General features: G+C 34.5%; 1 protein-coding gene across 1 annotated transcript in view; it reads right to left on the reverse strand.

Moving 5' to 3' along the window:
- MARCH1 (membrane-associated ring finger (C3HC4) 1, E3 ubiquitin protein ligase) overlaps positions 1-16,128 on the reverse strand; it is an 84,163-nt gene extending 68,035 nt beyond the window's left edge. The window contains exon 1 of the mRNA XM_009995926.1: positions 16,027-16,128. Within this exon, the coding sequence (XP_009994228.1) occupies positions 16,027-16,128 (102 nt within the window). The remainder of the gene's footprint in view (positions 1-16,026) is intronic.
- Between the last annotated feature and the right edge of the window lie 409 nt (positions 16,129-16,537).

The following is a 16,537-nucleotide window of genomic DNA, read 5'->3' on the forward strand; positions in this document are numbered from 1 at the left end:
AGGAATGCCAGGTGATCATTCTGACTGCGCATCGCAACGTCTTTTTCTCTCATTCCTGAAGTGACTTGGCACAGGACCAAGAAGGTGCATAGTGAGATGATATACCAAAATGGAACAGTTATTACTGCCTTCTACTCTTTCATTCAATTCTGTTTTCAGTGCCTGTTAACATGCTGGCAGATTTCCTCCTGCCCTGGTTATATGGCTAATCCCAGTGCAGGGAAAACTGAAGTTAGGAGTGACACTCCACTTGATGCGCTGTTGAAGGTATTTAATATTCTTCAGACTTTTGACACAATCAGGTGTTTTAAAGCACCTAGTTTAATTTCTTTACCTATGATAGTCAAAGGCTGACAAGGCATAACCTTGGAGATAGTATCAATAAACGATAATTATTTTTTTCCTTCATAAAATACACACAAATTGTCTCAAAATTGTTCAGAAAAATGCTAGGACCTCAGGGACTCTTCCAATATTTAAATTTGGAATATGAAGGAGGTATAAAGGGCATCTTTCTAAATAATCCATATCTGATACAATAATTTATTTCAATACAGATCTAAGGAAGAGTCTAGGGATGTCATTAATAATAACAAGCAGTAGTTCTTCACACAGTCAAGTAATTAAGCATTGGAATGCTGCCAGAGAAATGGGGCAATGTTAAAATTTAACATTCAATGGACATTAAAAGGCATGCAACTGGAGAAATTAATGAAGGAAAAAATATTTACCACGGACTGTTAAATAAACAATGATATCTCATATGGATGAAGATCACATATGACTGTGATCAGTCATATGATCTTGAAATATGAGGAGCATGTCATGGAAATATTGATATTTGTCATCTCCTACAGGCATAAGTTGTTCTTGAAGGTGACATGACATTGGGCTAGATGAACATACTTTGGTAACCATAAAAATAATTGGGTTTTGGATGAAACTGTCTTTGGGAACAAGTTTTATGTCTGTATTTTTGTAGTGGATATAAAATGTTAAACTCTCCCATTTTTATTCATCATTGCCTTCTTGTTCAAGAGTTTGACAAAACAGAAAAACTATTCTAAGAGCAGCACAACAATTCAATTTTAGGAGCACGGTGATGAAGACCATCATATTGCAGCATCTTTTAACATAAAAATTACCATCTATGGCTTACTTCATACAATACTCAGCTTCATATAAAGACATTAATTTGTAGCTATAGCAAGACGGAAACTTAATTTGAATTACAAACATTTTTACATGCCAGGTAATATATACTCTGAAGGGTTTCTGTAAAAGCTGTATCCACTAACCAACATGAAAACATGAAAATTAATGTAACTGCTGTGTGTCCAAGACTGCAGTGATGAATGGTGAAGTTTCTTGATTTGCATTTTCAAAAAAATGCACCTGAAAAAAATAAATTAAAAACTACACAAAAACATCTACTGAAAAAAAAAAACCAACGAAACCTTAACAAAAAGAAGAGCTGTTTTTGTAGATCATCATTCTTTTCCCTTGTTGATCTCAAAACATGGACTAGGCTCAGGTTTGTTCATTTTACAAGATCATAGCTCATGGCAGTATGAAAGGTTCATTTCCTTTGTTAATGTGGCCATTGCTACTGGAAGGAGTGAGATAAACGGAATAGGAATATTAAAAAGCAGTAAAAGTACTTTAGGTGCATCCAAATATATTCAGCTTTTCTCATCCCTCAACTCACATGTGCATATGTATTTTACAGACACCATGTTTATAAATCATGGTTAAAAAATATGCCTATGAATGTGTTATCCTATCCTTTGAAAAAGATGCTCTTTAATAACTCAATTAGGTAGATTTCTCAACTTAGCTCTCTGAGTATTAATTAGTATGAATACTGTGCATTTAATCCTCTCACAACATAGAGGACTAGTCAGATAAGAAAAAAAGAGTACACCATCAAAATCATCCATACATCTTTAACCACTGAACCTTCTACAGCTGATTTTTGTACATACTGGTTTTGCCCAAATCTATTCTAATCTGAAAATAAGACCAGATTCTGCAAATTAGAACAAAAGTATTTCTAATGTATAGTATTTTAGCTTCGATTACAGATGAAGCTCATTTAAGAAGATATCCCTCTTACAAACAGCATACCTATGGGTTGAAATATATTTAAAATTTATATATAGTTGACAAGGTTAAAGGAAAAACAGTAGAAAATTACACTGAAAATTCTTCTCTGTAAAAAACCCAGCAAAACCACCTACAAAAAAGCCCCCACAACAAACCAAAAATCATCTATGCTGCTCAGTACTGAGGCTTTGAAATTTTAAAGACGAGTATCCTATAATACTCCCCTTCTAACTGAAAAGATCCTAAGAAACTGGGATGACAGATTTGTACACCTGCAAGTGTAGTACACTATGGGAAATGGAAGAGAATGGTAGGAACCCTATAGCATATATGTACTCTGAGTGTGAAAAGTACTGAAAGATTTTAGTTTTTATTATTTAAAACAAAAACCTAGAATAATTCTGAAAACTTAAAATACACCTGAACTTTAAAAATGCAATAAAAAGACTCTTTTTCTAAGGAAAGGACCTCATCACTGGACTTTCATTTATTAAAAAATAATTCCATTTTGTCTTCAGAAGGTGATCCTTACAGAACACAATACAAAAAAAATGGATATTTCTGAGAAAAAAGCAGTTGCTCGAACTTCAAAACCAGCCTCATGACCATGAAACTTTCATCACAGCAATCTCTCGACAGCATACCTTTTACTGAGGATTATAAAGCAGTTTCAGCTACACTGTTTTCACTAATGTAACTATCTCAGGCCATCCAAAGCCAGAGGCAGTGCCTGGAAGGCCATTACAGAATAATAAGCTTTCTTGAGTAAACATGTTATTCACAGACACACTGCTGAATCTTTTTTTTTATGTTCTGTTGAAAAGATAATCTACGGGTCAACTGCATTGGAAGGGATTCAGTATTCACTCTCAGCTTTCTAAATAATGTATTTTAAAAGCTGGCATTTCTTTGTCTTGGACTTAATGTTAGGGCTGAAGGAGAAGAGAGTGAATATGTAAATATCTTATTTTTCAGTTCCACATAGCTGATTCCCCACACACACCCCATTTAGAAACAAACAACAAAAAAAACAGTATTTTATCTCCATATTCTTTATTATGACACAGGAAATTTAACAGTAGTTTAATTCTCATGTCTGAAATGTAAATATTACTCCCTTCCCATGACATTTATATATAAATATTATTGAAATAAACATGCAAATGGTATAACTTTTTTGTTTTATATAAATAATAAATGTAGTCCTTGAAGCAGCTTCAGATGGCTTATGGATTAATGTAAACATTCAGGTATTAAATCTTGTAGTAGTTGCATTTTTCCGGTGGCTATAACCAGTCCAAGGCATTTGAATGTTTTATGAAATGTTGTTGCATAAAGAAAAACAATCTGCAAAATGGGGATGACTAGTAACTGATTCTCAGTTTTCTTCTCTCATCGTTTTTTTATTTATAAATCTTACCTTCTACCTTGAATGTGTAATCAGAAAAAAAAGCAGAAAAGTATACCATGAAATATGACATCAGAGATTTCATAGTTTCCAGACCTCCTTACAAAGTCTGGCAGAAATCCAAAGATGATGATAGCATGCAGAAAGCCCGAAGAGAAATGGTTAGATTGTTTGATCAAGTACACCTGCACAACCATTTACAATTTTGTGGCAACACAGCTACCAAGGTTTTAAACTGCATCTAATATAAAAATACATGAAAATACTTAGAAGTGCATACCTTCTAATTAATAATGGTGCAAAACAGTTAACATATTAAGTTTTAAAATAAGTTCTAACAGATTAAGTTGAAAATGAGATTTACTTTTCCTGTGAGAGCCATGCTGCAAGTCTGCAAGCTTGACAGAATGCTTTTTAGAGGCAATCTGTATAATAACAAAATACAATCCCATAATCAGGAAAATGCAAACACCAGGTTTCTAGTTGCAATTTAGAGCAAAATGCATACAAGTAAGGTTACATTCATTCTACTACACTGCTTTGAATCTAAAAAGCAACATTAGTGAACTTGGTCTGATTCCCTACGACAAAACAGAAAGCAAAACTCTCAAATATTCTTCCACCTTTAAAGATATTTTGTTAAAGAAAGAATTTGACTGTACCATGCAATAGTAGAATGAAAAATAGAACACAAAATCCCCAGACAATGGCCCCTAGATAGGAAATTCCTGACAATATGAGTAATTTCTAGGTTACTAAAATTTCTGAAAAAAAAAAAAGAGGTTCTTTGCTTGTAGATATTTCATTTTTTTTAATTAAAGTACATTTTGGCCTCAGATACACATCTTAATGCAGAAAATCTGATAGTCACTTTTAAATGTACTGCTAAATAGACAGGCACAAACAGATCTCATTCTGATTGGACTTTATGAAGTTAATTATATTGCAAAAATAAACTACATAGATACATAATCAAAGCATATTGAATTTTCTCATGTACAAAAGTAAATCACTTTCAATTACTTTTTTAATCTGAAAGAAAGAAATTCCCTTACTAAACACTTTGAATGAAGAATAAATACACAAAATTACAGAGCTAATTACACATCTCATGCATCTGAGAAGCTGGTAAGCAATGCATTTTCCATGACAGGCATGGACTGACAAAAGCATTAACTCATGCTACCATCACCCACATCATTAAAAAACCTTCTCTTTGGAAATGGTTCCTCAAATGCAAAACACCAAATTGGAAAAATAACAACTGTTTACATCTACCCTGTATTTTAATAATTAATTCAAAATAAACTGTGGGTGGCAGACAGGGTATTTGTGCCAGTTTCCCCCTCCTAAAAAAAAACCCTCAACCAAAACCTTCTGAAGAAGAAAATAGTAAACTATAAGTTCTGTTGCTTATGTCATGAAAGTGGATTACTTAAATATTGCTGAAATTTATTCATGTCTGAACTCAATATGAAAGCTCCTCTAATAAGATTTTTTTAAAAAAGGAAAACAGACCATACTTTCAAGACTGGTACTAGAGTTAGCATTTCTTGATTCAACTGTATGTGTAGGCAACTACTTCTTGAAATATTTTTGTACATGCTAAACAAAAAGATGTTAGGTCACTTGCAGCATTAAAGCAAATTTTTTCTGTTAAAATTTGCAGGATTCTTTGCCCTTTAATCACTTCTTCAGAGCCACAGAAAGAAGGTATTCTGAGAAACATTATTTATGTTATGCTGTATGTCCTCTGTGCCTATGTTTATAAAGACAGTATGACCACGATTCAGATAAAAAAGGAACAATTAATGATCCTATGACTAAAATCCAGAAATCAGAAGCAAGATGACTATTTGTGGTTCCTGTCAATGATGTTGCATGTGAAAACTCAGAATTTCCTTGGAACAGATCTTTGAAACCAGCAAATTAATGATGGATGCCTCCAGTTGGAAGGGTCAAAATAGTGAATATTTAGTGTGGCAGATGCTACACCCGTCAATAGTGCTCAATACATAAGCCAAAGTCAACTGGGAATATGATGTAATTTAAAAAAAAAAAAAAAAGTATTTCAAAGAAAGAATTTATTTTTATTTTTTATTTTTTTTGAGAACAAATGAACTGATATTTGTATACGATACCAATCAAAGTGAAGCTGGCATCTGTATTTATACAGAATTTACTCTTTTGGGGTATTGGGGTTTTTTTCTCCATTTTCTTCCTTGTTTGCTTTTTTCTCCCCTCTATGGAGAATTAAACTTAATGAATAAAAAAATCAGGTAGAATTATCCTATTTCAAATAATTCCCAACAGTATCTAAATATACCTTGCACTTAAAAATCACACTCTGATGAGTCACCAAACTCTGAGAAGCATCACTGCAAATATTCTAAACATACAACTTCAATTTTTCCCTCTGAAAGTAATCTCATTTTTATTGAAACACCAAAGCAATGGTTTTAAAAGTTTTAGGTTCACACTTTTGAAAATACCTCTTTTGACTAAAAAGAGGATTTTCAGGCAGCATCATTAGCCATTTAGAGTCACTGGGGTATTAGGACCCCCTTAAAAATGAAGTATCTTGAATTGGCTACCCACAAGTGGAGATCTTCAGGCTACTGTGTTCTCATTTCAAAATAAAACGGCCTTAACCTACAAGAGCAAAGAAAGTGAAAGCACATTATATTTAGTCTGTATAAAATACTCAAAAATACCTAATACTACTGTAACTGAACAGGTATTATTGATGTTTTGACAATTTAGCAATTATGTGCAGTTACAAAATCAGTTTAAGCTGATTAATTGAATTGCTCATTTTCCTGCATTTTGTTTTTATTACCTGTTATTAATATTTAATGAGCATTAATATAGATAGATTACAAAGATTACAAGTAGCAATTAGCACATTCTGAAACAATATTATCCAGAGAAACCAAACATCAAACATGATTAAACACACTCAGGTTTCCATAATAAAAAAAACCAATAAATTGAATTATTTCAGCATCAGGAAATAATGTAGTCAAAGTTAGCGGCACTTACCAAGAAGAGTATATGCCTAAATATGTATAGGTAAAATTATATCTCCCCACTAAACTCAAAGTCTGGTTTTGATGCATCACATTTCCAGATTCAGAGCACTTTGAGAGCCCCTGGAAGCATCTCTGCTGCTTCTGTGGTCCTATCTACAGAGACTTTGAGTCCTGTGGATGAACCAACATTGCCTTCTGGTTCAACAGACTCGTGATTATAAATTTCACTACACAAAAATTTATTCTACCTACCCTCAAACTTAGGAAGAGCCTGTACTCAACAGCTTCTCTGTTAATTACAAGAAGTGGTGAGTTTGCATTTACATCAGGTTTGGAGGTTTTTCATTTCTTTGCTTGTTTTGGGGGTTTCTTTGCCTAGCGAAACCACAAGCTCAAATTACAGTAACATTAATCAGTAAAGAAGCTTTTTCTAGAATAACTTTTGCTTCCATAATACATCTGTAAGTGGGCCAAACAATTACTGGAAGTGGGCCAAACATAAGATCCTATTTACAATACCTTATTAAAAACAATAACTCAGTCACATAAATTACAGCCTACATGGTTAAAAAGTAAATATTGTTGGGGTCAGTATAGACTGAAAAGAGAAAAAAATTAAATATGAGGTAAAGAAAGAAAACACTTTATCACAAAACAGATCATCAAAAAGGATGAATCTAAACACTTGTATTTAAACAATGTTTAATGATTAGACAAATCACAGTCAGTTGACTGATCTGGTACAGGAGTTGTACCTTTCATATAACTGATTTTATACAAGGATTACTGGTGCAAGAAAAGCTATGATGTGTTTCTTGTAGAAACAGGAAAAAAACCTACATGCACAGAAAAATCAGAGGCAGGAAAAAAGCTAATACAAACGTAATGTGCAAATGTTTCTATTGCATATTTTATAGAATCACAGACAAGGCATTCCTGGAACCTGCAATACAAGATCATACTGCAGCCTAACATAGTTAATTTTCTAGTATGTTCTTCACCTTCAGTCTATATTTCCACTTCTTAATCTGATCCTATTACTCCCATCTCATACTTTATGAAAGAACAAGGGGGAGGGACTAAGAGATTAACCCCAGATGTAATTAGTCTAACGAGGTCACAGTTTTCTTTTCCACTCAACAGAGTCAACAGAAGTTGTATGGTCAGCATCCACATATGGGCATCCCTACCATGTATCAATTTTTAATTGAATTGATAGGAGTGGCATTTCCTACTAACACCTCTGAAACTCCAGTGGGGTACACGGTTTATGCTGTTCTCTCCATCTCCTGTGGAACAAACACTAAACCTCAGCCTATCTGTTGATTAATCTCTAGAAAGTCATTAGGTCTTTTGCCATTTTTTCCCTCCTCCTTTTTAATAGTTTTCCAAATGTATTTAACCCTCACAAGGATCAACCAAGATAGGTCTAAGATCTTTTTCTCTACAGGATTTAAGCACCTTTCAATTGTAAGTGAATTTTTATCCTGAAAGTTATCATTAGTTCACATTAAGGAGGCTGAAGTCACAAAGGAGAAGTGACTTCCACAAAGTTATGTGGAGCTTATATACAATGCAAGTCAGCACTTTAACCTACACAAGAATTATGAACCTTTCTGTGCTTGGGTTCATCACTCCAGCACTTTCTGTTGCTATTCTTTGTTGTAAATGGGACACCACAATTGCAGCTGCAATAGCAAGTATTCCATGGCACTGCCAATTGCAAAACAGGGTGATAACATGAGATTTCAGAATCATCCCACAGAGTACTTTTGTTTGAAGACCTGATTCCTTCCTCAGCCTCTCTCCTAGCTGAGGCCTCCATCAAACTCTTATAAAAAGGGAGAATCCTAAGTGCTGCAAGTTTCAAGAGGCCCTACTTAAGCTTCTGGGGTACAGCCCGTCTCTCATAGATAAAAGGAGGAATGATGTAGAACTGCAATAAGGACTCAACCTGTCTCTACACAAGTTAAGTGTTCACATGACCGTTGTGATATGTGCATACCCATTATGCTGCAGGAAAACCAGCCCACAGGTTGGGTGGAACACCTTGCTGAAATGGCTCCTCAATACATTGACATGCCGTTGCATCAAAAGAACAGCTAACCACAGAGATATGGAGCACTGTGTAATCTCCTTGCCACAAAAACACTACCAAACATGATGATGATGATGAATTTAGATTGAAGCCAGCATTCAGGTAAGTTTTATTTTTTTCTTCAATATTTAAGTTATTGTTGCTTCTATAAAGGCAAAGTAATAGCAATTTTCTGTGTGGCCTCCATTTCTGATGAGGAAATACGTCATCCTTTTCTCAAGTGAAACGAAAATTATTTAAGTGAGGACTGCCATTTTAAGACTGTCACAGGGGAAGCCTAATGAAATAACTGCTCAAACAAGTAAAAATTTGACCACATTTCCCATGCTCTTACAGCGTTATCTGACGCTGGTATGCACTGAGGAGGATACCGAGTACTGGCGGAGACTGTGGGAGACTTAGCCAAAAGCTTTGGCCTACATCTGCTCTGCTCTAATGGTTTACATGTGCAGAGAAAAGAAGCACAAATGAATTCTTAACAACTGTACATCCTTATAACACATTTGTGGTGAGAGGCCAGGAGGTGATGGTAACCCAGTAAAAACTGTTAATTGGCTTTAAATATAAGAAAAATCAATCAGATTGACCTGGAGTGACATGGTTACTGAGGACACTGACAGCTTAGGCTGACCCTGTAAATTAGAAAGCCATAAATAGTCCAAAAAATTGCCCTGTGGAATAGCATGCAGCATTGTGCAGAAGGATGAGCCTAGTGTGGAACATCTACACCACAAGGAAAATGTCCATAGCTTAACATTAACGGATACTAAGAGACTCACTAAATAAAAAGCTAAAACATAACCTGTTCTAAAATGCTAAAAATGAATATGCATCTAATTAAATTTCTTCTCAAAAGGCCTTAGAACACCTGAGTAAATAAAAACAAAGTCAACAAGAATTTTAGCTCAATACCAGAATAAATTCTGACCCAACTGAACTGCTGCAGAAGTTCCATAATGTTCATGAGAAGTAAACAGAAAAACTCAGTAACTTAGGATAAAACTTCTCAGCACCAAAAGAACAGAGGGAATCAGCCCAGTTGGGACATGTAGTGCCAGATAACATGAGATATTTAGGACCCTCCTCTTCCACAAAACATGTATTCAGGCCTCATATAAGCCAGGAGTAGTTTGTCTGAACCACAAAAGGTTACATTCTCAACAGTTACTTTTTTCAATGTGTAATTAAACAAGCTGCACCCAGTTGTATTTTTATTCTTTTAAAGTATTGAGTAGAGCAGGTTTAAACAGCATAAATCTTATTATACCAGGTCAATAATTCTGCGTCTTTTGAAACTCTGTTTCTCCACAGAAGCTCTCTCTTCCATAGTTTGATTCACACATACATACTGTTACTATGAGCTTTCCAAAAGCACTGTCTATAAAGAATTTTGTAGGTATAGTATTGTGGATTTCCTAACTGGCTCTGAAGCTTGATTAATACAAGCCTATTTAGTAGTTATGAAAATAAGAAGATAATTCAAACGAAAACAACTGCATATTCCTAGATAATTACTTTTCTCACATCTAGTTTTTGAGTATTAAACCACAAGATGTTCTTGTAGCAAATTAAAAAACAGATCTTAAACATCCCCTCAGCCCCTGTCAGATTAACAATAGCAGGCTTCCACTTTTACGAGAAATCTAGAGGGATCCTATCTCAGAGAAATTTCAGCAAGGGATTACACTCTTTGAAGAAAATCAGGCAGGCAAACATTTCAAGATCAAGGTATCTTTGTTGTTCTGGAATTAAACTGTGAGTTTTAGATAAAGATCACAGAATCATGGAACGCTTTGTGTTGGATGGGACCTTTAAAGATTGTCTAGTGATAAATAATTTCTACTCAGAACTTTCATACAGTTAGCAGAACTTACAGCTAAACCCCAGCTCCTCAACCCCAGATTCTCAATTTATCATCACTGAAGGAAAGCCTGTACTGGTTTTTGCTGGCACAGAGTTAATTTTCTTCATAGAAGCTACTACAGGGCAGTGTTTTGGATTTGTGCTGGAAAGTGTTGGTAAAATAGGGGTTTATTGTTCTTGCTGAGCAGTGCTTACACAGAGCCAAGGCCTTTTCTGCTTCTCACACCACTGGTAGAGAACACAGCTGGGACAGCTGACCCTAGCTGACCAAAAGGATATTCCGCACCATATGATGTCAAACTCAGCAATAAAAGCTGGGGGAGGTAGAAGGAAGCAGGAATGAATAGCACAATGGCATCTGTCTTCCCAAATAACCATTCAGCATAATGAAAGCCTGGCTTTCCCGGAGATGACAGAACACCTACCTACTGATGGGAAGGAATTAATTAATTCCTTGTTTTATATTGCTTGTGTGTGCAGCATTTGCTTTACCTATTAAACTGCCTTTATCTCAATCCATGATTTTTCTCACTTTCCTCCTCTGTTTCTCTCCCACAACCCACTCAGCCTTCCAGAGTTAAACAACAACAAAACAACTTTACATTGTTTGTTTCATTATATTTTGGAATGACCCTAGACTACTATTAGATTGCTCAGTTGACATCTGTAGATCACTCATGACAACCTGCAATTTGCCTGTGTCAAACAGATAATGGACAAACTTATTTTACTATCTCTTGCAGAAGCAAATGGTATAATTTGCTCGCATACAAAGAAATTCTCCCTTAGAGTTAAATTAGATTCTTAATAATTTGCCATGACTTCTAAATTTTATTTACATATACAAACAGAAATTACCTAGTCACTTGTATGACTATACTTTCACATATCTACCCATAATTCTATTAGGGAATTCAACAGGGAAAAGTAGTATGTACGAATGATAAAAATTCAGCATTAAATGTGTGCTTATGTCCCATCAGCTCCATGATGTAATGCATCAATGACCACACTCTATGCAGGACAGGCCGTATGTAACTATTAAGAACATACATTGTGATAATGCTCAAGTTCTGAATTAGGACCCCAAGAAACACTAAACACTGAGAAAAGATACAGAGACACAGAACTACTTCTAGTCAAATTTCTTAATCAATGTTAATACGTATTAATGTATTCTCATAAAAACCATAACCATATATATGCTTACAGAAGCACAGTATAAATAGATACTGTCAGTACAGAGATAAGTGACTTGTGAAGAAGGAACTTAAAATTTTAAGTTTTCAATGATATCCATTATCTTTCAGATGAAAAAAACCTACAAATACTATTGCATAGAATTATGAGCTTTCCAGATCTGGATTATTTTCAATTAAGGAAGAAAACAATACAATTCTTTCCCCAACTCTGGTGAAAATCAGAGAAAGAGAAAAATGAAGAAGGTACGGATTTGCATTTAAGAAAAGAAAAACCCTGTAGAGAATAATCTAAATATCTTCAGATGTCTGAATGCATATCTGCTTCAGAAGAGAAACAGTAGATGAAGCCTATGTGATATAGAAAAGAAATATAAGAAAGATATATTAGATATATTAGAAGCAGTGAGAAAAGTAACATTAAAAAAACACCTGTTAAATAGGAAAAGGTCTTTTTGCTAAATAAATATTAAAAAACAGTGAATGGAAAAGAATAGAAGAGCAATAATAATTTGAATTTATATTGAATTGATTCATGTACTGACCAAAACTTAACATAGTCTAGAGGTTTGGTCTCAAAACTAAAATAATAACTAGGAACAACAACAAAAAATTATATAAAGTTAGTCTAAATCTATGTAGTATGATAAATATGTTTCTGGATAGGGAATAATTGTTACAATTGTTAGAAATAGAAAGCTTGGTCTAGAATACTGTGAATAACTGATCACTCTTGTCCTGGAGCAGAAATAGACAAGGGCTCTTAACATATTTATGGGAACACAGAAACTATTATGAAAAGGAAAGTAACGTTGAAAAGTTATATTACAGGTAGATAAAAAGAAATCTTATGATGAACATTTAATGTTTAGGAGCAATATACACAGGACAAGCAAGCACAAACTGATAATAAATTCTGCTTGAACAACCGGTATTTCTCACTCTCAGAGAAGCAAAGTCAATTCCAGCTTTATGTCGCTCTACACCAAGTTAATATAATTTTGAGTATTAAAGGAAAAAAAAAGGTATACTGCTTATAAATCTAAAATTATCCATACAAACACCCAAATCCAACAAACTGTAATTTTAAACAATATATTTTGAGAAGTTACACCTCCTTTGATTATAGAATGACTCAGTATGCTCAGAACCAATGAGCTAGAGTTCCACCTAAAATTGAACACAGTGGCTTTAATCTTCAAATAGAGTGGACTAAGGTGATAAAGCTTGGGGATGTTATAATTAAGTTGCAAATAATAATGAAAAAATGTTTCAAATAATATTTAGTTGAGTTGTGCTGGACTGTTTCAGAATGTATTTGATTTGGATGAAGCTACAACTTTTTAATATCAATTAAAATGAAGTGCTTAACTGATCTCATTAAATTCTTTATATTTTTTCAGTGTTTTCATTAGCTAAATTTTTTTTTTATTTTTTCCTGCACCGATTCAGTATTCCATTTAATTCCTTAATGAAAATAAACAATTTGTTAATGATCATAACCTGCTTCCTACTCCCCAAGATGCTTCTTATCTTGCACTAAGAGAGAAAAATATTTCTTTCAAAAAAATTAGCAAGACATACTTGCAATTTCCAGATCATTCCCCTTTGGGAAGGCTGTGCTGTGAAAGGACTGCTTTGGGGGTAAATTTTTAAAGCAAAAGTAAAGTTTATTTTGAAGAGCCTTTGCTGCAATTCTGAAATACAGAAGACATTTTGCTGAATCAGAAGCATACACAAAAGCCATACATCGGAGGTGTACACTCCAGTTCGCTTTGCACCAAACCCACCTACAGTCTAAGGAGTCAAAGAGCTGTTTCTTCCTATCATACATCTGCTCATGAGAGACCAAATAAGTCTCCACTAGGGGAACCAGTTCCACAGAGAAGCTGCAATGCACTGAAAAAATGAATGCTAATTCAGAAAGAACAGATGTGAATAGGTCACTAGAAGTGGTCTTGTACACTTACAATTAATTTATTATATTCCTCATAGAATCATTATGGCTGGAACAGACCTCTTAGGTCCAAGTCCAACTATCAACCCAACATCACCTTGCCCACTAAATGATGTCCTTAAGTGTCATGTCTACACATTTTTTTAACACCTCCAGGGATCATGACTCCACCACTTCTCTGAGGAGCCCCGTTTCAATGCTCTGACCACTCTGTGAAGAAATTTTTCATAATATCCCATCTAAACCTCCCCTGGTGTAACTTGAGGCATTTTCCCCTCATCCTGTCTCTGGTTACTTAGGGGAGAAGAGACCCAAACCCACTCTGCTAACATTTCCTTTCAGGTAGTTTTAGAGAGCTAGAAGGTCTCCCCTCAGCCTTCTCTCCTCCAGACTAAACAACCCCAGTTCCCTTAGCTGCTCCTCGTAAGACATGTGCTCTAAACCATTCATCAGCTTTTTTGTCCTCCTCTAGACATGTTCCAGAAACAAATTTGTCCTTCTTGTAGTTTTCTGCTGTTTCATTGTTTCCTTTTCCAGTGGTGAAGTCTACATCGTCTCTCAAGAACAGACAGAAAATTTTTCAACATTAAAAGGCTAAGAGTACTAATAAAAAAGACAGCAGTTTTTAAATGTTCAAAAGGAAAATAAGGATGCCCACAAGTTGGAAGGACACTGCCAGCAAAAGTTTATACTGAATGTCATTGACTTCAGAAGTGAGGGATAGAAAAAGAGTGATGTTTGAGAGAGCAAGAAGCAAAGAAAATGAAGAGGAAAGTTTGATGGGCCTCAAGAGTTATTATTGCTTTATTCCCTGATGTGATTCTACAGCCAATTATGACACCAAAGGATACATGATACATTCCCTAGCTATTCATACACCTAGGTTTCTTACACACCTAATCAACTAAACAGCAATCTATCCAGTTTCACACAAATTTAGTTTTGAACAAGTTTTATTATTAATAAGTTTAAGACATGTTAGCTGTACTGATTCAACTGTTATGAACTGTATCCCCAGTTCATTCATTCTAAATCTCATTTGATAGGTTGAAATGCTTACCTTTGAAATATCAAACAATTAAATGTTATCAGTCAAGCAGAAATAAAGATATGCAAATTTGCACATACCTGAATTCCTTCATAGTTATCACCTATTACTAGCAATACCTAAGCATTAATAGCAATTCAATAAAATTGAAGAATCAGTAGTAGTAATAAAATATAGGAATAATATACTTGAAATACCTTGTTTCATAACTCATTGCTTTTTAATTTCTTTTTATTTTTCCGAAAGAAGAGAATTCCAGATGAAAGTGAGCTAATTTTGGATATTAAATAAACAATCAAATTTTTTATTTTCTGTGCTGCCTTTTGTGTTCTCTTTCTTAGCAGAAACTCATATTCCATATAATCTACCACTTGACAAGATAATTTTGCAACATTAAGTAGGGGCTTTTTTTTTCATGAGAACTTCAACAACTTTCAAACAGACCACCGCCTCTTGTTTTATAACTCTCTTCACATGCTTTGGAATACCATATTCAATCACTAGTTATATACAATTATCCACTTTTCTGCTTAGATGTCATCATAGCCATGTTTCATCACCTGGAGGGGAGCACTTCCTTATGTTTCTTAGGATAGGAAAATGTTGTGCCCATTTTAAACTTAATGACATCAGACCAGGCATATTTAACTGAATCTATTTCAAATAATAAGTTTTGCTGTATTCAATGCAGTTGAAGAAAAGCAAGCACATAAACAATTCTCTTACACATGGGGCAGTCTCAAGCTTTTATACTGAAGTACTGGTTCGTACTCACCTGGGGAGGTCTACTGATGTAAATGGATTTATTTGAATGAGCAAACACTGCAGGATTAAAGTTCCTGTCAATGAATCACTTCAGTCAACTTCATATAACTCATGATAACTCCACTACATAAACTGTTGATTTTACATTGCCTGAACAGCTACTATCAATAGTTTTGCATGCAGAAATTCAATCATCTTTTGTGGAATCATGTTAAATATAAGAAGACAATTTTAAAATCCATCTCTCTGACACAAGAGCAGACATACTATACTTTGTTCCTGCTACAGGCAGGAGCAAAGAGAAAAGAAGGTACCATTCACAAAACATCAATACTGATTTAGAGACATAGCATGCAAGTCAGAATAGATCATGCATAACATAAAAGATGAAGAAATAGCAAATGGAAAGAGTAAATAGCTATAATGTCAAAGGGTTTCAGACACTGAGGAAATGCAATCAGTGGCAAATACAACATTTAAAAAAATAAATTTAACACCTCTGATGTTCATTTGCACATGTCACCATCATGAAATGCAACTTTTCACTCACCAAAGTAGAGTTATGTGAAGCATCACCTGAGACCTCGGGTGTTCTTGTGCTGTTTGGAAGTCTGTGAGGGTTACGAGCTATTGCTTGGCACCAGCCCAACATTTTCTCCTTCCAATTAGCCCTTCTCAATTTCTGAAATTCTGAAAATAATTTAGATTCCCTGAAACATTGACACTTTGAATTTATTGTGTGCATGTCTCTGGATGCATGCCTTTAAAAACAGCTTTTAAAATTACATCTAAACCAGTTAATAAATGTATTTTAGAATACTCCAAAGGGTTATGCTATGCAGGTTAGAAAAGAACTATGCACTTTCAGCAAACCTTTACATGCATTAATACTATTTCAGTGTCAGCATATTCAGTGCCTTCTCCCCGTGTTATACTCCCCGTGTTCTCAAGTTGTCATTTTAATTTTTGAAAAGTGTCATTTTAAAGGAATTTTATTACAAGATAACTGTGAGACTAATATAATTCCTAAAACATTATAACATTTGGATGCAATACCCCAC

Source organism: Chaetura pelagica, unplaced genomic scaffold (assembly GCF_000747805.2).
Source record: "Chaetura pelagica isolate M959 unplaced genomic scaffold, ChaPel_1.0 scaffold142, whole genome shotgun sequence".
NCBI lineage: Eukaryota > Metazoa > Chordata > Aves > Apodiformes > Apodidae > Chaetura > Chaetura pelagica.